Here is a 23,584-nt window from a genome sequence, read left to right as displayed (position 1 = left end):
ACCCAGGGACGAATTAAGCTTTTTCCCGCGCATAGGCGGAAAGGCTTTTGCTGCCCTTTTAGCTTAAACAAAAAAGGTTTGCCTTCTTTTTTAATAAGGCAAAAGGGGGGGAGAGACTTTCTCGTCACCCACTCCACCCTTGCTGCGGCTGTCTCTGCCCACAGAGAGGGGCAGCAAAATTTGAGGAAGGGCAAAATTTGCTGCTCCTCAAATTTTGCCGCCGTAGGCAATTTTGCCACTCTGCCTCTCCGTTGATCCACCGCTGCGCACACCCACAACTTCTGCCCCTCAGGCAACACTCGATGCAATCAGTGATGCACCTATGTACAATTTCGGCACCCGGACTGCTCCTGCCACAAGGCTCCCCCTGCCGTGTGTGACCCTGCCCCTGCCTGTTGAGGGGCCTCCTGTCGCCACCCCACGCCTGCCCCGCCAAGATTTACCTTAATGTTAGCCGCCAATGTGCGAGGCCAAGGGGCGGGGAGTGAGCTGAGCAGGCCTCCTCCCACCCCATGGTGGCGACTGTGGGAGGAGCCTGGGCCTGCCCATCTGGACCAGCAGCCCTTGAAAACTGCGAGGCGCTCCGGCACACCTGAGCAGTTCAGCGCCTCGCAGTTTTCAAGGGCCGCTAGGCCAGACAGGCAGGCCCAGAAGCCGCTCCGCCCACCGCCACGGGGCAGGGGGAGGCCTGCTCAGCTCACCCCCACCCACCCCGGCTGCGCACATCAGCAGCTAAAATTAAGGTAAATTTTGGCAGTTCGGCGCAGTGGGGCAGTGGTAGGGCGGGTGCGGGGTGGCAACAAGAGGCCCTCGGAGCCCCCTTGGACCCTTGGAGGACCCCCACGGACTGGGGCCCCAAGGTCCAGGGGTAAGAACGTCTCTGGGTGCAATACGCTGGGAAGCACCCCCTCCCCTGCTGGCATTCTACCTTCATAACTGGCTTGATTGGCTATTTAGAATGTATAGGGCTTGCAAGCTAGGTCTTCGGAGCAGTTGTCCTTTCCCCTTTGTTTTCTTGTTGGCTGGTTGATGGATTGATTTGCTTGCTTGCTTGTTGGCTTTAGAAATAAATCGTTTGCTGCACCACCACCCCCCGCGCCCACCTCTTGCCTCTAGCCTTTGTGGATAAGAGAACCAACAAAGTTTACTTCACATCAAAGAATCCACACGGAGGAGACACTCATATGAACCCTAAGCTTAGTTCAACAGCTGCAGGTAGCAGGACCTTTTTCATAGTCCCACCCTTTTTCTGAGGAACTCCCTGCCTAAGGTTCAGTGGTGGCATTAATTGCATTTTTTAGCTTGAATGTTTCCAGTAGTTGTAGTGTGTTTTGTGTAACTGCACCCACCCACCCCCGCCAACCAGATCTTTCAAGTTTGGCTGTGTAGTCATTATGTGTATAAATTCTAAATCTGTGTAAATGCTTGGGAGTGTGGAAAACTCTCATCTGAGCACTGCCACATTCTCATGAAATGATCCCACTGGAGTGTAGGGACAGACATGGGACATTTTTATTTATTTTTTATATTTGTAGACCACCCCATGTTTCCGTCTCTGGGCAGTTTACAACAACATAAAACAAACTACAAACCTTGAAACAATGTTAAACCACAATCAAATTAAAAAGCTTGGGTGAAAACATGAGTCTTTAGGGACTTTTAAAAAGAAGTCAGAGATGGGGAGGCTCTTATTTCAGCAGGGAGCATGTTCCAGAGTCTTGGGGCAGCAACAGAGAAGGCCCGTCCCTGTGTGAGACAAACCAGTGGCAACTGCAGACAAGCCTCTCTGGGGTATTTTCTGGACTATGAGATTTGCAATGGGTAAAGCAAAAGCATTGCAAAGTGTGGCGGAATAGTGCAACGATTTAAAACTGAGAGTAAAGCGTTATTCAGTGCTTCGTTGTAGGCTGGTGGCCATTCATATTTTCCATCCATTGCAACTGTGTTTTCAAGGCAGGACTGTCCATATTTTCCTTGAAACGTGTTTATCTGCCCCTCCTCCTGCTCCATTTGGGACAATTGAGTTACGGGGTGGGGGCAGATTGACGTGAAATTTTTTTTTGTAACTTCTCAGCTGCCTTGCACAAATCTGCCAACAGGGGGAAGCACTGTTCCAAAACAAAAGTCTAACTTTGTCTTGCATCATTCCAGTTTTGCACAAGAAAAACCAGGGAAATTTTTTAAAAAGAAAAGGGGAAGTAGGGGGAGTGAGGAGATCCTTTGGAGTGACAAAACAAGGGAACTATTTATTTTGGGGGGGGAGAGCAGAAGGGACTCCTGAGGTGAACCAGGAAGGGGGAAAGACAGGAACTGGCACGCAGCACCTCCAAATAAATAAATAAATAAATAAATAGGAGGGAGGAAGCGGAGGGCTATGAAAACTGTGGGACTGCACAGACGTAAATGAATCATGATTCAGTTCAATGAAGTACTTTTTCACACAACACATAATCCACTTGTGGAATTCTGTGCCACAAGATGTGGTGACAGCCAACAACCTGAATGGCTTTAAGAGGAGTTTGGATAACTTCATGGGGGAGGGGTCTATCATCGGCTACTAGTAGGAGGGCCACCTCCAGCCTCAAAGGCAGGATGCCTCTAACTACCAGTTGCAGGGGAGTAACAGCAGGAGGGAGGGCATGCCCTCAGCTCCTGCCTGTAGGCTTCCAGCGGCATCTGGTGGGCCACTGTGTGAAACAGGATGCTGAACTAGATGGGCCTTCTTAGATATTATTATCTATATAATTAATTCTCTTAGCTGGCATGTGTGTCCAGGATTTGGCGGCGGAACTCTCTTGACACACTGCAAGAGTTCTGGCGAGAGGCCCGGCTGAGTGAGGAGGGAGGAGGAGAGGGGAAAGAAAGTGGCGGCGGGGGGCGGGCGGAGGAGGGGGGAGAGAAAAGCGGAGAAAAGCAGCAGCAGGCAGGGGGAGGGGGGAGAGAAAAGCCACGGCGGTGGCAGGCGGGGGGGGGGGAAACAGCGGTGGCAGGTGGGCGGTGGGGCCCTTTTTGGCCACCAGCCACCTGGTGAGGCTCTGTGCGGGGGGAGGAACAGGAGGGGAGAGGCCTAGAGTGCGCGGGGCTGGAGGGAAGGGGAAGAGAGGAGAGACTGCGGTAGGAGGGGGGAGGGGGAAACAGCCGGCCCCAAAGCACCGCACAGATGCTCTGTGCAGGGTCGGCTAGTTGTTGTTGTTGTTGTTATTTTTATTTTTATTTGCATTTATATCCCATTCTTCCTTCAAGGAGCCCAGAGTGGTGTACTACATACTTAAGTTTCTTGAAGTAGGTTAGGCTGAGAGAGAAGTGACTGGCCCAGAGTCAACCAGCAAGTATCATGGCTGAATGGGGATTTGAACTCGGCTCTCCCTGGTCCTAGTCCAGCACTCTAACCACTACACCACACTGGCTCCAGCAGGGCTGTTCTTATGTTCTTAATGGGCTTCCTTTTAGTAAGTGACTGTTCTCTCTCCTTGCCCTTTGCCTTGTAGTAAGCAAGTGGGATTGCATAGAAGTAAATGTTTTAGTTCAATGGGCTTCCTCTTCAGTAAAATGTGCATGAGAAAGGGCTGGATTCAGAAATCTGCTCAGCTGCAATTCCCTCCCCTTCTGTGTTGACGAACTCAAGTTATATTGGAAGCAAGTGGAGGAGTTCCAAGCAGAGGAGGGAGGAACTCCGTTGCAAGCCTCCCTAGCACACAAAAATACAGCTACTTTCCTGCAATGCAATTAGCATATTATAGGGCCACTAATGTGTATTAAAATTCGAAACAAGGCATTAGAAATGTGGACTGCACCTTGCTGACAGTGCAGTGCCTGTGATGTCAAAACACTGGCAATACAGAGAGGCACTTTTGGGACATGTGGAAGAGTGTAATCTGAAAACACCTGGATGATCTCAATGAACAATGAGGCTTATAGTGAAGAAGATGTTCTCTTAAATACCCAGGCCCTAAGCTGATTAGGGCTTTATAGGTTATAACCAGCACTTTGTATTTTGCCCGGAAACTTATTGGCAACCAGTGCAACTCCTGTAATATAGAAGTAATATGGTCTCTTCGAGATGACCCAGAGACCAACCCGGCTGCCACATTCTGTACCAACTGTAGTTTCCGGACTACGTTGGCAGCCCCACATAGAGGGCACTGCAGTAGTCAAGTCTGGAATAGTCAAGTCTGGAGGTTACCAGCATATGTACTACTGTTTTGAGGTCATTTATCTCAATAAACGGCTGGCATATCATCCAAAGCTGATAGAAAGCACCTCTGGCCATTGTCTCAACCTGAGACACCAGGGAGAGGTTAGGATCCAGAAGCAACGCCAGACTATGTACCTGTTCCTCCTGGGGAAGTGTGATCCCATCCAAAACCAGCAGATCAAAATTGTCTCCTGAGTTCTGACTCTGCACAATAAGCATCTCCGTTTTATCTGGATTTGGTCTCTGTTATCCCTCATCCAGCCCATTACTGCCTCTAGGCAGGCATTTAGGGAGGTTATACTTTCACCTGATGACGTTGTTGACATGGAGAAATAGATTTGGGTGTCATCAGCATACTGCTAACACCCTGCACCAAACCTCCTGATGATCTCTTCCGTCGGTCACTGATTGAGCCAACCATCTTTTGTCATGGAGAGACTATGAGAAGCAGCATGGAAGATGGGAAGGAAGGGTGAGTGGGAGGAGAAGGCACGAGAAGACAAGCATGTGCAAAGCAGAGGAAGCCATGAAGAAGCAGCTGTGGGGTGCGGAGAGAGCTGGATTGCTGAGACCTAGAAACGAAGCCGTGCAAGCGCATGACAGTTGGAATAAGGACTGGAGGGAGGTGAGCAGATCCTAGGGCTGGGAGAGGAAAATATGTTTGGCAACATCAGTCTGAGTTTGGGCCAGGATAAGGGAGGGAGAGAAAGCAGGGGGGAGCACAGCACAGAGGTAGCTGATGCCAAGATCAGAGGTCAATTGAATGCAGGCAGGCGGGCGGTGCCGGGGGGTAGGAGGGTGGGATATCAAACAGCACTTTCCATAGTGGACAGAGGGGGAAATGTAAACATTGCGTTGCCCACAGCGGCTCTTGCCCTCTTCAACCTTGTACTGCAAACCCATAGGAAGCTGTTCAGTGAATGCAATGGCTACATCTTAAAGCAACAGGCAATTCTGGCAAATGCATGTCTGTGCCTGTCTGTGTGTGTGTACATACACACGTGACTGTGGATACTCTATTTACCTGAATCCAAGACTAGGTGTTTTGCAAGTTCTTAGAAATTGTGGGGTGGTCTTAAATTCAGAGTGCTGTTACTTTTGAGTAAATACAGGTACAACCTGTATGTAACCTCTATTTTTAAAGGGGGTTGTCTTAAGTTCAGGGTCGTCTTCTATTCAGGTAAATACAGTATCTTTGTAGACCAGGAACGACTAAAATATTCTAGCACAGGGCTGGCAAACTTGAGACTTTCCTGCTGTTGGAATACAACACTCCTCAGCCCCCACTACAGCTGCTGGAGAGGTGGCCTTATGGTAGCAAGCAGTAATCATCCCCTTTGCTAAGCAGGGTCTGTCCTGGTTTGCATTTGGATGAGTGACTACATGTGAGTGCTGTCGGCTGTAAGATATTCTGCTTAGATGGGGCCTGCAGCTCAGTGGGGAAACATCTACTTGCATGCAGAAGCTTCCTGGCATGCCCTGATAGGGCTGAGACTCCTGCCTGCAACCTTGGAGAACTGCTGCCAGTCAGTGTAGACAATACTGAGCTAGATGGACCAAGGGTCAGACTCAGTAGAAGGCAGCTTCCTTTGATGATGGGAGTTCTGATCAAACAGTGGGAGAGCGGCAGGTCGGCTCCCCTGTTTGAGAACTATTCCTCACTGGATGATGCTACTGCAGAGGCCTCATAGGATTTAGCAGAATGGATGAAGGAATACTGTACACTTGGTCTGTGCTCCTTGGAGCTTTGGGGCAATCTGTGTGCAGTGTGCACTTATTTCATTAAAATGTTTTTATATCCCATCTTTTGTGTTGAATGAAACATGCAAAGCAGCTAGTTAACATAATAGCAGTTTGTTTGATATCCTCACACACTGTCGTGATAAACCCATAGTTTGATGCTGCTGCAGAACTGGTTGAGGTGGGGCCCACTGGTGTGAACCCCTCCTGCCCATCATTAGGGAGCGATGCTCTGTATCAGCCGCCTCTGCTCAAAATGGCCTGTATGGGAGGAGAGCTGGTCTTGTGGTAGCAAGCATGACTTGTCCCCTTAGCTAAGCAGGGTCCACCCCGGTTGCCTATGAATGGGAGACTAGAAGTGTGAGCACTGGAAGAGATTCCCCTCTTAGGGGATGGAGCCACTCTGGGAAGAGCAGAAGGTTCCAAGCTCCCTCCCTGGCTTCTCCAAGACAGGGCTGAGAGAGAGACTCCTGCCTACAACCTTGGAGAAGCCGCTGCCAGTCTGTGAAGACAATACTGAGCTAGATAGACCAAGGGCCTGACTCAGGATATGGCAGCTTCCTATGTTCCAGCTTCAACTGGCAGGAGGAACACCCAGGAGGAGCGAGTACCCAGCTCCCTGTTTAATTAAACTCTTTGGAACATGGCAGGGCGGGGAAGCTACAAGTTTTCCCCCTCTGGGTGATGAGAACTACACCTGCGTGCTTTAGATTCCTGTGAAGTCATAATTCATAGCAATTGAATGTGAGCAGGTGGGAAATTCCTTTCAAGCAGCATCCAACAGATGCCCCACCCAACTCTACCGCCTCCAACTGACTTTATTATTTTTACGTCTCCAGGAGCTCGTTGCCAAGGGCTCAAGGCACATGGCCAAATAGATCTCCTTATCTTTGGGCTGGTGGCAACTGCTCCCATTTCGTGCATGAGGATCAGCATCTGGCTTACCCCAACTCCACTCCAGCTCCTAGAGAAGCTTGTATAGAGACAAGGAGAATGCCAACAGGTTGGGCTAGTGAAAGTTTTGCAAGTGGAAACAATCCCGCGCTTCTTGCATTCTAGTTACCCTTTCCCACTAAGGACGGAATGGAGTAAGAAGCCACTGGGAAAGGAAACAGAAAAGCCCCTGTCTGCAAGTGGACGAGCACCATGACCCTGCCCAGAGGCATTTGGGGTGCACGCTCTTTTAAGGCAGGGGTGCATCACTTGAGATGATAATGATGTACTACATCACCTGAGAGGATGGTGATGTACTACAAGCCCCACCAGCCCCAGATGACTGCCATTGTGGCTGGGGATGATGGGAGCTGTAGTCCAACAGCATCTGGCAACCAGGTCTGAAAACCCCCTGCCTTAAGGAGAGCTTGCACCCAGAACACATTTGGGCAGGATCAAAACCATCCCTGCCGCTTGCATCTGGGGGCTTTTCAGTTGTCTGCTCCTACGGCAGCACCACCCCACCCCACCCCACCACCCACCCACCCCTGAAAAGCCTTCCTAAGGGGCAGGCCTCTACTAGAGCAGCACCCCATGGGGGCAAAGGTGCCCTCTCGGTGGCCATGCAGGCAAGTTTACCATTTGTGCACAGAGCACCTTTTTTGCGTGTGTTATTTTGCGGACTCTCTGGCTTTTCAAAATGTGAGGAACCTCTGCAGTAGGGCCTGGCTTTCCCCCTCATTGCTGCAGGGTTTTGCCTGGGGAAGTCCTTAGCCCAGTGGTAGAACAGCACATGCACCAGGCCCCAGGGTCAGACTCTGGCGCCTCCACTGAAGAGTCTTTGGGGACGGGTGCTAGGAGAGGCCTCTGCCCGAGAGCCGCTTTTGGAGATTGCTCTCCAGCCGCTTTTGGAGATTGCTCTCCAAAGAGAGCTTTTTCACACAATGCATACTCAGCTTGTGGAACTCTCTGCCACAAGATGTGGTGACAGCCAACAACCTGGATGGTTTGAAGAGGGGTTTGGATAACTTCGTGGAGGAGAGGTCTATCATCGGCTACTAGTCGGAGGGCTACCGGCCACCTCGAGCCTCAAAGGCAGGATGCCTCTGAGTCCCAGTTGCAGGAGAGTGACAGCAGGAGAGAGGGCCTGCCCCTTTCAACTCCTGCTGTAGGCTTCCAGCGGCATCTGGTGGGCCACCGTGCGAAACAGGAGGCTAGACTGTAGATGGGCCTCCTTGGGCCTGATCCAGCAGGGCTCTTCTTATGAGTGGCTGCCAGCACAGCACACTCTCTACAGAGAGGGAAGTTGCCATGTGCAGAGTCTGGTCACCGGTCTCCCTACAGCCTTGGCTCTGTACAGGACAGCCTCCCCGTGTGGTGCGCAGGGGCCATCACCCGGCCACAGAGGCCCTGCTGAGCATGCAGAAGGCCCCAGGTTCAATTTCTGGCACCTCCTGCGAAGAGGGACCTCAGAGGGGAGGCTGGGATAGACCCTTCCCTGCCTGCGAGTCAGAAAAATATACCGGGACTGTACAGGAGGAGAGCTGGTCTTGTAGTAGCATACATGAATTGGGCCCCTTGCTAAGCAGGGTCCACCCTGGTTTGCATTGGAATGGGAGACCACATGTGTGAGCACTGTAAGATATTCCCCCTTAGGGGATGATGGGGACGCTCTGGGAGGAACTCCTGCCTGCTTGCATGCAGGAGGTTCCCAGTCCCCTCCCTGGCAGCATCTCCAAATAGGGCTGAGAGAGACTCCTGCCTGCAGCCTTGAAGAAGCCGCTACCAGTCCGGGTAGGCAATACGGAGCGAGATGGACCAAGGGTCTGCATGAGGCAGCTTCCTATGGCCGTCGGTTATGTCCTTGGCATGCGCTCCCCCCACCTTGGATTCTGTCTCAGTGCTTTTTAATGTTGCTCTCCCTGCACAGGCTTTTTTCCTTCCTCCCGAAAGCAGCAGCCTTTTGATCGTCCACGTCATCATCCTAATGACTCTGTGTACGTAGGTTTGCTTCTGCCCACTTTATGCCAAACATCCAGGCTTCAGCTCATGTGCAGAAGTGGTGCCTAAAGGCCCCTTTGGTGTGTGCCTTCCATAGGAACACAGGAAGCTGCCATATACAGTGACTGTTGCTGGTGTGTGTCTTATGTTTCTTTTTAGAATGTGAGCCCTTTGGGGACAGGGAGCCATCTTGTTATTTCTCTTTGTAAACCGCCCTGAGCCATTTTTGGAAGGGCGGTATAGAAATCGAATTATATTATTATTATAATATTATTATATTATATACTGAGTCAGACCACTGGTCCATCTAGCTCAGTATTGTCTACACTGATTGGCAGCAGCATCTCCAAGATTACAGGCAGAAAGCTCTCTCAGCCCTGTCTTGGAGATGCTGCCAGGGAGGGAGCCTGGAACTTTGTTTTGCATGCGAACCAGATGCTCTAAGGAATGTATTAAAATGAATGACAAGGGATGCCCACTGAAATGCCCGGAATTTCTGAATGGCTATTGGCCATCTGGAAATTCAATACATTCCATGGCCATATGGAAGGAGAAACATAGGAAGCTGCCTTATACCGAGTCAGACCCTTGGTCCATCTAGCTCAGTATTGTCTACCCAGACTGGCAGCAGCTTCTCCAAGGTTGCAGGCAGGAGTCTCTCTCAGCCCTATCTTGGAGATGCTGCCAGGGAGGGAACTGGGAACCTTCTGCTCTTCCCAGAGTGGCTCCATTCCCTAACGGGAATATCTTACAGTGCTCACACATCAAGTCTCCCATTCAGATGTGACCAGGGCAGACCCTGCTTAGCTATGGGGACAAGTCATGCTTGCTACCACAAGACCAGCTCTCCTCTCCGCTCTCTGGCGGTTTGGTGCGGCGGGGACCATGGACCATAGGAACAGAGGAAGCTGCCTTCTACTGAGTCAGACCCTTGGTCCATCTAGCTCAGTATTGTCTACACAGACTGGCAGCGGCTCCTCCAATGTTGCAGGCAGGAGTCTCTCTCAGCCCTCTCTTGGAGATGCTGCCAGGGAGGGAACTTGGAACCTGCAGATGCTCTTCCTAAAATGGCTCCATCCCCTGAGGGGAATATTCGACAGGGCTCACACATCTAGTCTCCCATTCAAATGCAACCAGGATGGACCCTGCTTAGCTAAGGGGCCAATTCATGCTTGCGAGCACATAGAGCTGTGAGCCACAGAAGTGGACGTCTTTCCACAGGCTGGCAGCGGCATGAATGGCGCAGCTACAGAAGCAGCAACAAGCATTCTGAGGAAAGGAATCAGAAACACAGGCACAGCCCTGGAGCCAGAGTTCTTGAACTTGCAATCTCCAGATGTTGTTGGCCTTTGGCCAGTGTGGCTGGAGAAGATGAGGGGAGTTGAAGTCCAGCTCCATCTGGGGACCCAAGATGGGGAACCCCAGTTATAGAGGCTTCTCACTTCAGTTTACAGAAAGGGATGGGTGGGGTGTGTGGAAACAGAAACATAGCTGCTTATCAGGCCATATAATTTTATTATAAAATATATTCCATATTGCTGTTGTAAAAATTACATTTCACATTTTTTTTTGTTTACAATAAAAAATAATACTTGGAAGACAATCAAAAAGAAAAGCTCCAATTAGACAGTAACTCACCGATAAGATATATTCCTCCTCACTTGGACTTGATGGTGTGTCACCTTCCAAAGGGCGGCAGTTAGCAAATTACAACCTTTTCCTCCTCCTTCCCCCCACCCCACCCCACTGCACTCTTCCAATTCAAAACATCTAAGGAAGCAGAGTGCTCGAGGGGATTGTCTCCCACCACACTCCCTAGCAACCAAGCCCACAAAACTGTTAAGCTGCATTAACCTAATGGTGGAGATCTCATCACACTGAAGTTAAAGAGGACTAGTAACTTGAACCTCCAGGTTGGCTAGTGTGATTCTCATTTGCTAGCACTGCAGAAGGAAAAGTGAGGTGCTCTGGCCCTGCCTCCCCCCGCCCCCCCCTTCTGTGGCTCTTTTGAAGAAGGGGGAAATGCTGGTGATGAACCTTGCTCCTTCTCCCCACCCCCAAAGCCCCTGCACCAGAGTACATATTTTTACTGAATGTGAGGGGAAGAGGCTTGCATCTGTGCAAACAGAACATGAGCTCATCTTAGAGGCTGAGCTCTGTGTGTGTGTGTGTGTGTACGCGCAGTGCACAACAGGGCATACAACTTGTGCATACACGCACTTACAAACACACATGTGAGCCCTTGGGCATCTCCCACAGCCAATCTCCTGGGGGTGGGAAAGCTGTTTTGCTGTTTTTGCAAGAGGGGCTTAAATGGGTTGGAGTGGGCTAAATAATGTCTGATGGGGGTCAAAAGTGCTGGTTTTCTGCACAATGTAGTTACGTCTTCCCCATTTGGGTTCCAGTCTCCCATCGAACACAAAGTTTAACAGTGCATAGCAAGAATAGAAAAAACAGCCTCCAGTTAGTGCCTAGTAAAAAAGATCTTATATACATGTGCACAAAATCCAACCCCGCCCTCCCCACTGCCCCCCACAAAAGGAAATCAGCCAAAAGTGGTACATGCGAGAGTCTTCAGCTCAAGTTACATTTTCAAGACACAGGTGAAGACTCACGAGTCAGCCTTTTACCCCGAGATAACAGAGAGCAGGATGCAAGAATGATGGTTTGCATCTGCAGCTTGGGTGATGATCTAAAACAGGGGTTCCCAACCTGGGGGGGGGGGGCGCCAGATGTCACTCAACTACAAATCCCATCAGCCCCAGCTGGGACTGATGGGAGTTGTAGTTCGGCAACATCTGGTGCCCCCACCCCCAGGTTGGGAACCTCTGTTCTAGAAAGAAACCAAATGTGCCTGCATCTTTAAAAGGTTAAAAGAAAAGCTCTCTCAGCAGCATGCAATTTGGGTAGCTGTAATCAGGCAGGTGGCTTCTCCAACCTGGACCATGGAGGGATGCATGGAGGTGGGGTACGCGGGGACCTTCTTCCCACTACAGAAAGGCTCAAGTTCTATGCAAGACCAGTGGGAAGAAGCAGAGGAACCACCACATTCAAAGGGGACAGGAAACTCAGGGTGGGAAAGAAAGCCAACCTAAACACGGAGGACAGTTTCCCCTCCTGCCTCACCAAGACAGAGGGAAATTCAGAGGAGTAAAAATTGTTGAAGGTACAGGAGGAGGGAAATGGCAATTCCACCCCCCCCCCATCCCTGTTCAGTTTATTTCCTATGAGGAAATAATGGATAATCTCTGTGTGGCTCAATTATCGACCATCAAATCTGGCGGCTCAGAAATTATGGGTTAAACGGATCTCTCGACATTCCAAAGACGCAAAAACCCGACGTTTTTGAGGAAGGAGTTGGTAGAACGGATGTCTCCTGGCTTCTATCAAGTTAGCGCTGAATAGAAATCCGGGTTAATGTGATCTCCCTCCATCACACGGGATGGTGGAATCCTCTCCCCCTATGCAGAGGATAGCCTGCATTGGGGCCCCCAAGTGGCCAGAAAGAGGGAACGGAGGAATTGGCAATAGCAGCTGGTCCTAATGAGCCAGAGCGGCACTATGGGTCGTGGTGGACAGCTCCTCAATGGAAGTGTTGACTCCATGAGCGGCAGCTGTGAAAAAGGCCAATTCCATGCTAGGGATCATCAGGAAGGGGCCTGAAAATAAAACCACTAATATCATAATTCCCTTAGACTAAACGATGGTGCGGCCACACCTGGAGTACTGCGTACGATTCTGGTCACCACATCTAAAAAAGGACATTATAGAAAATGGAAAAGGTGCAGAAAAGGGCAACCAAGATGATCAGGGGCCTGGAGCACCTTTCTTATGAGGCGAGGCTACAACACCTGGGGCTTTTTCGTTGGGGGTGGTTTATAAAATTATGCATGGTGTGGAGAGAGAGAAATTTTACTGATTGCCAAGAAATTTAGGAGTGACAAAAGGAAGTACTTTTTCATCATTAACCTATGGAATTCTCTGCCACAAGATATGGTGATGGCCACCAACCTGGATGGCTTTAAGAAGGGCTTAGATAAATTCGTGGAGGACAAATCTATCAATGGCTACTAGTCTGAGGGCTATAGGCCACCCCCAGCCAAAGAGGCAAGATGCCTCTAAATACCAGTTGCAGGGGAGGAACAGCAGGAGAGAGGGCATGCCCTCAACTCTTGCCTGCAGGCTTCCAGAGGCATCTGGTGGGCCCTTGTGTGAAACAGGATGCTGGACTAGATGGGTCTTGGGCCTAATCCAGCAGGGCTGTTCTTATGCTCTTGAGTTGCTCCTCTCTCTCTCTCTCTCTCTCTCTCTCTCTCTCTCTCACTCACACACACGCAGCCTGCAGGCTGGCCATTTGTCAGGTAGAGCTGCATGGTTAACCGCATACATCTACCTGATGAATGGCCAGCCTGCAGGCCATCCAAAGGGTAAAGGAGCAACCCAATTTCCCCCATTGGCACACACACACACGGCTCATTAGGACTGATTGCTACTAGGATCAGGCCATGCCAAGCTGCAACCTCCACTCCGTTCCCACCTCTCATCACTTTTCCCTGGTCTCTCATCTCCTGCATTCTGAGATCTAAGGCACACTACCCTCTGCATAGGAGGAGCAGGACTGCACCCCTTAGGTATATAGGCAAAAAAAAAAGATACTTCCTAAAACAACATCCTTCCCAGTTTCACAGGAATAGGGTGACTGTTACCAAAGATTTCCTAAAGCAAGGTATAAAAGACACAGATAAAACCCCTGACATATAATCTCCTGTCTAACTTGTACCACACAGCTCACAAAATGAAGTGTAAAAGGAAGCGGGTAGGGGATCCTTATCCCGTGTATACAAGACCTTTTAAAAATACTGAACAAATATATTTTCCTATGCAAGATTAGCTTTTCTTTTCACTTTCCAAAATTAAGTGCTATAAATTTTGGAACGAGGCATTTGAGCAAAGCTGGGAAGCATCCAGAGCTCTTTGGTGATGCCTTGTCCCCTCGATGTATCACCAAATGGCACGTGCTCCTTAGATAACTCGCTAACTGCAGAATCGCACCATGCCACAACGCACAGCTCAGCAAGGCAACACCAGACCCCACATGCTTCAAACACCGGACTGCTTATTCCAAAGTCCTTTTTACAATTTCTCCCTTTCCCCCCTTGTTAATCATGTTTCTGTGCTTGTCTTTTTAAGCAAACGTTAAAGTTCTCTCTGGACATAATCCAGACCAAGTTAGCCATGACTGCATCCCATTGAAATTAATGAGACTTAAGTAAGTTAGCCATGACTAACATGTCTCATGGATTTCAGTGGTACCTGGCCAGGCTTAACCGGTCTGGATGTGGCCTTCTCCGTTTCAGCACAAAACCCAGGCTTCTGTCAATAGAGAAAGTGACTGGCAAATCATAGACTTATTGGGTTGATCCACTGTGAATTTCTCCTCCAGAGGTTCCAGGGGCACAAAAGGAGGAGGGAGCTTTTTCACAACAGGAGAAAACAAAAGTCATTCAATCTCCACTGTTTTGAATCAGGAATGGAAACCCATAAACCAGGACCTCTTGACCTGGTTCCCTAGATGTTACTGGACTAAGCTCCCATCAGCCCTTCAACTACTGTAGCCTAGAACATCTGGGGAACCAAGGCAGAGAACTTGTCATTCCTCATGGGCAGAGTGTGTGCTCTGACCTGAGGACCGCCCCAGCTGCTTCAAAACTAGGGGACTGTTTATCACAATAGAAAGCAGAAGTTCTTTGAAATGCAGAAATTCAGCAGTAAAACGTGCTACATTTTCAAATCTGAATGTTGCCTTTTGGGACATATACGATTATTATTCATTATTATTTTTCAGCCAAGGGTGTGCGTCAGTGCAAGTCGATGACAAAACTGAACATCCAGGGTCTTGGCTTGGAAAATAAATAGTGTCGAAATAGTGGCAGGGGACTTCCTTTGCCACCCTGTAAAATTACTCCCTCTGCAAAACACAAAGTGGGCAAATCTATGCAAGTCTGACTTGGCATCCTGAAGCTGCACCCCACACACGTTCCACCCTCAGCCTGCCCGCTTTCAGGAGAGGGCCTAGGACCAAGGAGACCACCTTTTGTGGGACGCTGCTTTCCTCTCCCACTGAGCACTGCAGCACCCACTCAGAAGAAGTGGAGTCAGCTGTGGACTGCCATGGTCCTAGGAGAAGATCCCCCTTCCCTTCACGCTGCCCCAGAGGACTGGGGAACAGAAGCAACCACTTAGAGATGTTCATTTGGGAAGAAACGTTGATTCAAAAAGGTGGGGTTGGGAAGAGAAGTCCTGGTCCACTTTGTGCCATCCTACACATGAGGAGGCTGACTGCATCTTTAGAAGATGCCCTTCACCTGGAAGTAGACCAGAAGCGGCTCTTTTGTTTACTTTCCAAATTTGTAGACCACCCCAAACTTCTGTCTCTGGGCGGCTTACAATATAAAACACAGAAAAGCTTAAAACAATTTAAAACCACAATCCAGTTAAAAAGCTCAGGTGGAAAGAATTAGTCTTTAGAGACTTTTAAAAAGTTGTCGGAGATGGGGAGGCTGCTATTTCACAGCAGGGAGTGCATTCCAGAATCTCGGGGCAGCAACAGCTTATCTTTAAACATGAGACAAAAGGGGCCTCGATGCAGGCCAGGAGTGTGGCTCATGAGCTGGGACCTTCCCTCTGCACCACTCAAGCAGCCCTTTGCTCCCAAAGTGGCTACTTGCAGCAAAGACTAAATCCAAGGCCTCTCGCAGCCTGAGCAGACCCCACCAGTGACATCGTGGGCGTGGACCTGCAAGAGGTCTCTGAGCAGGCAGCAGCCCTACAGTACCTGCACCGGATGGGACAGGCTGGGAAATGTGCAGGCCTCCCTCTCATCCCCAGGCCGTGGCTGGATACACAGGCCGTGGCTGGATACTCCCTAAGAGAGGGAAGCAAGAATCCGAGCAAGAAGCCACGGAACCCAGGAGACCCTGCATCTAGCCAAGAGCCTCTCTTCCGCAACTAGTTTTATGGGGAAGGCTGTGCTAAGGAGGGAAGGAAGCCAGTGGACCGAGCCGCTTCTGCAAATTGGGTGGCCAGAAAGTCCTGGAGGCCCAACCCCCAGTAAGCTCCAGTCCACACATCTCTCTCCTGAGGTCTGGAGAAGACCACTGCCTCTCCTCAGAGGGTCAGGTCTGGCTCTGGCGCCTCCAGCTGCCAACCCCGATGGTTTAGAAGCCCTTGGAGTCTGCCTTTGTGGCACACGCAGGGGCACCTCGCCAGCCCCTTATTGCTCTTTCAGGGCACTGAGTGGGGTCTGGCAGGGCAAGCCAAGCGGGGCTTTGCTCCAGAAGTTCCTGTCTCAACATCCCCCAACAGCCCACTGAAATGGAAGAGACGAGGAGCATTCACTGAATGTCAGGGATGGGGAGGAAAGGACAGGATAGCCATTTCTGTCCCAATTGGCAATCTGATGATTTCCCCTAAACTTACAATAGTAAGAAACAGTATTTCGGGGTGGGGGTGCGCATCAGGTTTCCAACGTCATCCTGGAAACAGGATGCTGGACCTTTTCTGGTCTACTTATGAGGAATGGGCACCATCCAGACTAACTTCGCCATGACCAAGCCCCAACGAAAATCATGGGACTTAAGTTAGTCAGGACTAACTTGTCTCATTGATTTCAATGGTGCTTGGTCATAACCAACTGTAATCTGGATGTTGTCCACTGTAATCAAAATCTTACAATTACTGGAAGACCCAAGAATCCTTCCCATACTCATGAAATTTTAAATAGAAGTGTTCACAGAGCCCCAAATTCCACATTCAAAACTCGAACAGCAGAAATCCAAGATCAAATTTTAGCATTCCGATTCACCTGACCTCTAGTCAAAGGCTTAACAAGGTCCATTTGGATTCTACCAGTTTAGAACTCAACAAAAGCCCAGGCTGGGGGGAAACAAAGCTCCAACATACAATGCATTTTATACACAAAGATACAAAAAACAAACAAACGAAAAACCCCACAATTTCAACAAGCACCAAAAATGTACATAAACTCCTTTTTCAACTGCCCTACCCAACCTCATCCCAGTACCCTTAAAGCAAAACAGGGCTCACATTTTTCTAGAAGGAATCCATAACTCCCCAGGCCACATGGTTCAGTTGCTATTTCACAAGGAGAGGTTTGTGTCTTTAGTTTATGGCTCATGATTATCAACACACCGGGGACTCTCCAACAGTTCAAACTCTTCCTAAACTGCCCCTATTCTACCACCATCACCACTGCTACTACTACCTCTGTTGTACACTCTGCACCATATGGATCGGGGGGGTCAGCCTTATGCTGCCCAGCTGTAGTTGGACTACAGCTCCCATCATCCCTAGCTGCAATGGGCAGCCTCAGGTTGGCCACCCCCAATACAGATAATTGTAGCTGCCATTTTAGATTTGGAAAACCAAAGCCAGCCACACAGTATGGCTTTAGGAATTGACAGAGCCGTTTCCCCATCGCTCGAAATGATGGCTCATTAACAAAACGGTGCTGGGTGTATCTGTCTTGACGACAGCCACCAAATGCAATGGCACCCATGAGGTCTTCTGCTGGAGCAGTGTTGCACCCACAACTGGGGGGCATAGCACTTTTATCAAGACTGAGTGCAAACTTCTGCCATGATGCTTGAAGGGCTGGTTTGAATGAGGTCCAACTACGGCACTGCTGAGCGTGGGGGGGATTTGCACTCACCCCACCAACTGCAGAAGCCTGGACCACCTCTGGGCTCACCAGATGTCCACATGTTGGACATAACTTTTGCATGAAGCCTCACTCAGTTGAATTGACTGATTAAATGTGCATGCACTTGCCTGCAAGCAAAGCAATAATTCTGAATTTTAAAGAGCACTCTCTGCTTTTAGATGATGTGCACATTTGCTGCGTGCCTTTTTCTTTTGTTTGTGAGAAAAAAAGGGGTAACGGCATCTTTTAAGATGGTGCATTGCCATAATATTTAGTTTTTATAAATGCTTGCATTAAAAAAGAATTAAAATATGCTGGGGAAAACTGGGGGCACCTTTTTCATCAATCAAAAGCGTGTTGTTGTTTTTAATTTTAAAAAATGGATTAATCACTGCAGCCCTAAAAATCCCAGTGTTGCATAGGCCAAACTGCATAATTGTTAATCTGCAGAAAATCAAAGCAATAACTACTTGATTCAATCCTACATGCATTAGAATTACATTTGTAAACTTGCCATACGCAAGCATTATCACTAAAGCAGGACAAGTGTGGTCAGAATGGGAGGGCAGGCAAGTCCCATCTCTGGCCCTCTCACTGCATATAGGCTGTACGATAGTTAGAGCTCTTTGGAATGAGACATGTAAAAACCCAGAAAAGAAGCCAGGAAAACACAAACACTGCTTTTCCAAGTCCTGAAATGGAAAAACTGGACATTGGACTGGTGTGTGTGTGTGTCTACGATTTTTGTTGTTGTTGTTGCAGAATAAAGAGTAAAATTAGAGTGGAGCTTTCAAAAAATATTGTTACAGCCAATTCACATGTCTCCCTTAGATTCAAATTTCTTAGATGCAAGATGCCAAAGATAGCAATGTGAGCAGTAATAGCACTGCGACTGCATTTTATTTGGTATGCTAAACAAGCAACACTCTTAGGATGACACTGGGATACTATTTTCAAATGGCGCAGAAACATATCTGGACAATACACCTTTATTATAGGCATGTTTATTTTCTGAGTCTTTTCTCTAAAGATATGAGTTTCTTCTGTTTCTGTATGCAAAAATACCACCTCAAAGCTCAGAAAATAAAGAGTTCCTTTTGTTTACTAGAAGGTTGACAGTTTCTTTTTTCAACTTTTATTTCATTCTCTGTGTCCCCAGCTGGTAAAATTAAAAAAGCCAGCTGGTAAAATTAAGTTATACTTAAGTATCTAAGGGGGAAGCATCTCACAGCTCCATCTCTAACTGGATCTATTTGTAGTTTTTGTTTGAATAATATTAAGGGTATGGTTTTATATTTCATAGGTGTTCCACTTTGATATGCAAATACATTTAGGGTTGATAAGAAAGCTGCATATAATTTCATCTCCCCCCTCCAAATGTCTGGGGTTTTTTTCTGAGAAACAATCAGAGCTTTTGCCCCCTATGGCTTCAGATCTTCTGGAAATTTTACATCTCAAATTCAAAACCTGAGGCTACTTTGCACACTACCATGTCCAGCAAGGAGGTTAAACTCCACACCAAACTCACAGTGGTACTGTCAGCATTCGTAGGACACTTCCTCGGTCTTGTCCGGCTGCATGTCTCGAGAGCTCTTTTCTCAGGGCGAGAGACTCTTCGAGCAGCTCACAAAAGAGCAGAGCCAAGAAAGGTCACCCCAAGAAGCCGCCCCTCGTGATGTGGAAGTGTGCTTTGGCCTGCTCTGCCACACTGCAAGGGATCCGGGGCACAGCTCTTGGGTCGCATCCTGCTTGGACGGCTGGTGCAATTGGGCTTCCCTGGAAAAGCCAGCAAGAAGCATTCGGGGCCACGACGATGGCTCTAGTATTTGGCACCACGATTTCTTTGCTCCTCTTGTGATTAGAGCATCCGTGGAGCTGCCAAATAGGCCGTGCACACACAGACAGGCACATTTTTCCTTTTGGAAACCTTTTCCTTTTGACTTTCGGGGGCTAACCAACAAGACACTGTCTTACTCCAAGAAGCAGAGCAGTGCCTCAGGGCCATATTCCTACTCCAGCCCCAGGGCTGCTTCACATGTTATACCTTACAGGTAGCCCTAAAAATAATAATAATAATAATAATAATATGTGCATGCTCCGTTCAGACATGTGGAATGGCTGTGTATCATACTGGGAGCCAGGATCAGCTGCAGAGTTAAACGTGCACTCAGTGGCAAACTATAGTGTGCTGCCATATAATGCAAGGAATGGATCCAAGTGTTACACCAGACCGCTTCAAAAAATAAGAATAGGCACCATGTGTTGCAAGGGAAACCCCCAGGCGGTCCCACTGCACCTCCAACAGGGCAAGTGTGCCTTGCAACACACCAACAAGTCAATCACCCCTAAACTGCTCTGTACAGAAGCCCTCGACTGAATTCACCTTTCATGCCAATTCAAGCAAGTTTTGGTTTTCCTTCCCCAACCCCAACAGTGTCGGCGGGAGGAGCAAAATATTTTTAAAATATTTCAAATATTTTCCTTTCCCCACCACTACAAACAGCAAGTTGGGCGGGGGGGGGGAGTCAGCAAAATAGTTTAAAATTCCAAACATTCATGGTGGTTTCCAGTTTTTAAAAAAGCCCACAAGCACTCATTTGATTGTTGTTTAATGCAAATATGATTGTTTTCCCGACAGTGTCTGTTCAGTTTTTAAAAAGCCTGCACTCATGCACGCATACACACTCAAGGGGTGCAATCTGCTAGTTCCTGTGCTGGTGCGCAAACATCAACAAGTTATTTACTCGCCTACCGCTCCCCTCGTGCCTGAGTTGTGCACTTCCTAGATAGTCAAGCAATTTGGGAGAGGTGGGAGGGACATTCCTAGGCGCCATATTGCAACCCCTGATCCCAAACCCTATCCGCATATAGAGGGGACAGTTCAAAGTTCTTTGGTCCCTGGACCCCCCAAGAAAGAAGTCTATGTGATATATCAAAACAAGAGCTCCTTTCCCCCACGTTGCCTCTCTTATTTACAAATAGAGGCTTTTTGTGTGTTTTTTTAAAAAAGGAACAATGTATAAAAAACATCCCCACAAAACATGGAAAATTAGAAAAACTGGCAGACCCAGCCTGTACAGAGCTCAGGATGAAAGCGTGGCTCTCGAAATCTCCACCGAAGCTCCAGGAGTCACTTCCAAGGCCACTAGCCCCTGATGTGGCAAAGCCGAAGCGTTCTGGCCCCTTGCTCCCGGCCCATGGCAAGGGGGGCGTGTGTGTGTGTCTGGGGACCTTCCTGCTTCAAAGTGCGAGTGTGCGCTCAGTCCAGAAACCGCTGGCATGCTTTTTTCCACCGGCAGGCAGTGCACCACTGATCCCGGTGCTCAATGCCGTACACTTTGCGGCATTTCTTGGCCTCCCCACGGACTTTCCTGAAACAGGAGACATAAGCACATGGGAAGCAGCTTAGTCGCTATTTGTAGCAACGACAAATAACTGAGAGATCCCTGTAGTTATCTGCAGTAACGACAACTACAAACATTCATACACCACTTTTCAACAAAGTTCTCAAAGCGGTTTACAGAGAAATGATAAATAAGATCGTTTCCTGTTCAAAAGGGCTCACAACTAAAGAGAAACAAAAGGAAGACACCAGCAACAGCCACTGGAGGGATGCTGTGCTGGGGCTGAAAAAGGCCAGTTGCTCTCCTCCTGAGAAATATAAAAGAATCACCACTTTTAAAAGGTGCCTCTTTACTCAGTTAGCAGGGACCTAAGTGGGAGGGAGCACAGCTTAGTTTGAAAGAGCATCTGCTTTGCATGCAGAAGATCACAGGTTCCCTCCCTGGCAGCATCTCCAAGTAGGGTTGGAAAAGACCCTGCCTGAAACTTTGAAGAGCTGCTGCCAGTCAGTGTAGACAATGCTGAACTAAGTGGGCCACGGGTCTGACTCAGTATAAGGCAGGTTCCTGTGTACCCCCCTTCTACTATGCTTTCCCTTCGTCTCCCTGCTTGCTGTGTCCTCTTTTCCAGTCAGCTTCCTAGCACTTAACCTCGCCAGCATTCCTGCTTCTTTCCCCATCACCACCACCCACCCCTGGCCCTAGGTTGGCTTTTCTCCTACCACGCTTACATTTCCACAGCAATGCATCATCGGGAGTTGTGCAAGAACACGTTGCGAGGGGGATGGGGTTGCAGCTCAGTGGAGGTGCATCTGCTTTGCACGCAGAAGGTCCAAGGTCCCATCCCAGCATCTCCAAGTAAGAGTGGGAAAGACCCAACTGAAACCCCAGAGAACCATTGCCTGTCAGTGGAAACAAGGCTGAGCTCGGTGGACTACTGGTCTGCTCAATACCAACACCTTCCTCCGTTCCTGCTCTTGCAGTTGCTTCCCAACAGCTCAGGCTCAGAGGTCTTTCCTAACCCTGCTAGGCGAGATCCTTTCGATGACAACCACTATTTATATACCACTTTTCAGCAGTTTACACAGAGAAATAAAAATAAATAAAGAGGGATCCCTGTCCCCAAAGGGCTCCTGATGTGGAAAAGAAACACAAGACAGACACCGGCAGCAGCCACTGGAGGGATGCTGTGCTGGGGTTGGATAGGGCCAGTGGCTCTCCCCCTGCTCAAGAAAGAGAACCACCCCTTTAAAAAGGAGCCTCTTGACTCAGTTAGCAGGGGAATAGGGATCCATCTGCATGCAGGTCATCTGTTGAGCATGACACGGAGCTATGGCATCTCTCCCCCAAGAGATGCGCTCCACAGAGCTTAGAACTTGCAGCGGGACCTATTCTTATGTGGTGTTTGGCACACATAAAGCCAGGACCTAAAAAGCTGCCTTGTGCCGAGGGCAGACCAACAATCCATCCAGCCTAGAATTGTCTACTGTGACTAGCAACCGCTTTCCAAGTCCTCGAGCAGAGTTATATCTCCCGGCCTCTCCACCTGAAATACTTTTTAACTGGAGAAACCAGGGAACTGAAACTGTGGGGATGCAGGGTTGTCTGTTTAGCCACAGAGTGTGCTCAGAACACAAGGATGGAGGCGGCAACCACCACCACCACAACAAGACATTGAGACTGAAGCCAAGGAGTGGGAGGAGCTTGCAGACAACACAGGCAACAATCTCCTAGGTGGATGCAGCCATCCTGTCCCATCAGTCTCTCTAGCTCAGCACGATTCACTTGCACTGGGAGCAGCTCTGCGGGGTCTCGGGCAGAGAAGGGTCTTTTCCCGCCCGCAACTTGGAGATCTCTTTTTTTCCCCAGGCGATGTACAACTGTTACACAGCACCAACACACACACAGGCCAACTTCTAGATTGATGTTGTGCGAGAGGGCCGTATGGCTGTGCAAAGCCACGGGGATGTTTGAAGTTGGGCCCTTATGCAGGAGCAAAACATACCGGAAAGGGTCTCGCAGCAGGAAGTGTGCCACCTTTCTGTGCAAGCAGAAACGTATTTTGTGCAGGCAGCAAGACTAGTCTGGAACACAAGCTCCTGACCTGGTGCATCTGGCTAGCACACATGTCCGCCACAGAAAAGAATAATTTCTTATTTTCCCTTCCCTCTTTTTTACTCTCTTTCTTTTAGTTACAAAAAGTGAAGGGGCTGATGTACTGGGAAGCTGCTGGTACAGTTGGGGGGGGGGGGATGCTGGAATAAACCCTGAACCAAACCTAGGCTCTCCTGCATGAAAAGCAGTTACTCCACCATTGAGGTAATTCCCCCCCACTCCCCCCCGATGAACTAGCAAAAAACGGAGAATAAAAACACCCCAAACATTAAAACAGAGGGCAAAAGCAAGTTGGGGGGAAATGCAACAAGAAAGCAAGGAAGGAAATCAAGCACTTGCAGTCCACTTTCTTGCAGCCCCGCCCCCGACAGCTCAGCCTGCCCCCCCGCAGCTGCTCACCTAGTCCCACTGGGTGCCCGAGGAGGAGATGCCACGATCAGGTGAGATTTCAGGATGGGTGGAGGGGGTGGTGGCAGCGGCTGCTGCTCACTGAAACTCAGGGACCGGCTTCGAACCTGCAAGAAAGGATCTTCTGAG

At 49.1% G+C, this 23,584-nt stretch overlaps 1 protein-coding gene across 2 annotated transcripts in view; it reads right to left on the bottom strand.

The window, feature by feature from the left end:
• Nucleotides 1-10,364: 10,364 nt before the first annotated feature.
• Nucleotides 10,365-23,584, bottom strand: part of ZNF395 (zinc finger protein 395) — a 55,329-nt gene continuing 42,109 nt past the window's right edge. For both annotated transcript variants that reach the window (XM_053249364.1, XM_053249357.1), the window contains exons 9-10: nucleotides 23,447-23,562; nucleotides 10,365-20,962 (exon numbers count right to left, since the gene is read on the bottom strand). In XM_053249364.1, coding sequence (XP_053105339.1) covers nucleotides 20,851-20,962; nucleotides 23,447-23,562 — 228 coding nt within the window. In that variant the 3' untranslated portion in view covers nucleotides 10,365-20,850. The remainder of the gene's footprint in view (nucleotides 20,963-23,446; nucleotides 23,563-23,584) is intronic.

Source organism: Hemicordylus capensis, chromosome 1, assembly GCF_027244095.1.
Source record: "Hemicordylus capensis ecotype Gifberg chromosome 1, rHemCap1.1.pri, whole genome shotgun sequence".
Classification (NCBI taxonomy): domain Eukaryota; kingdom Metazoa; phylum Chordata; class Lepidosauria; order Squamata; family Cordylidae; genus Hemicordylus; species Hemicordylus capensis.
Note: the sequence above shows the minus strand (reverse complement) of the source record. Positions and strands in the feature narration are given on the sequence as shown.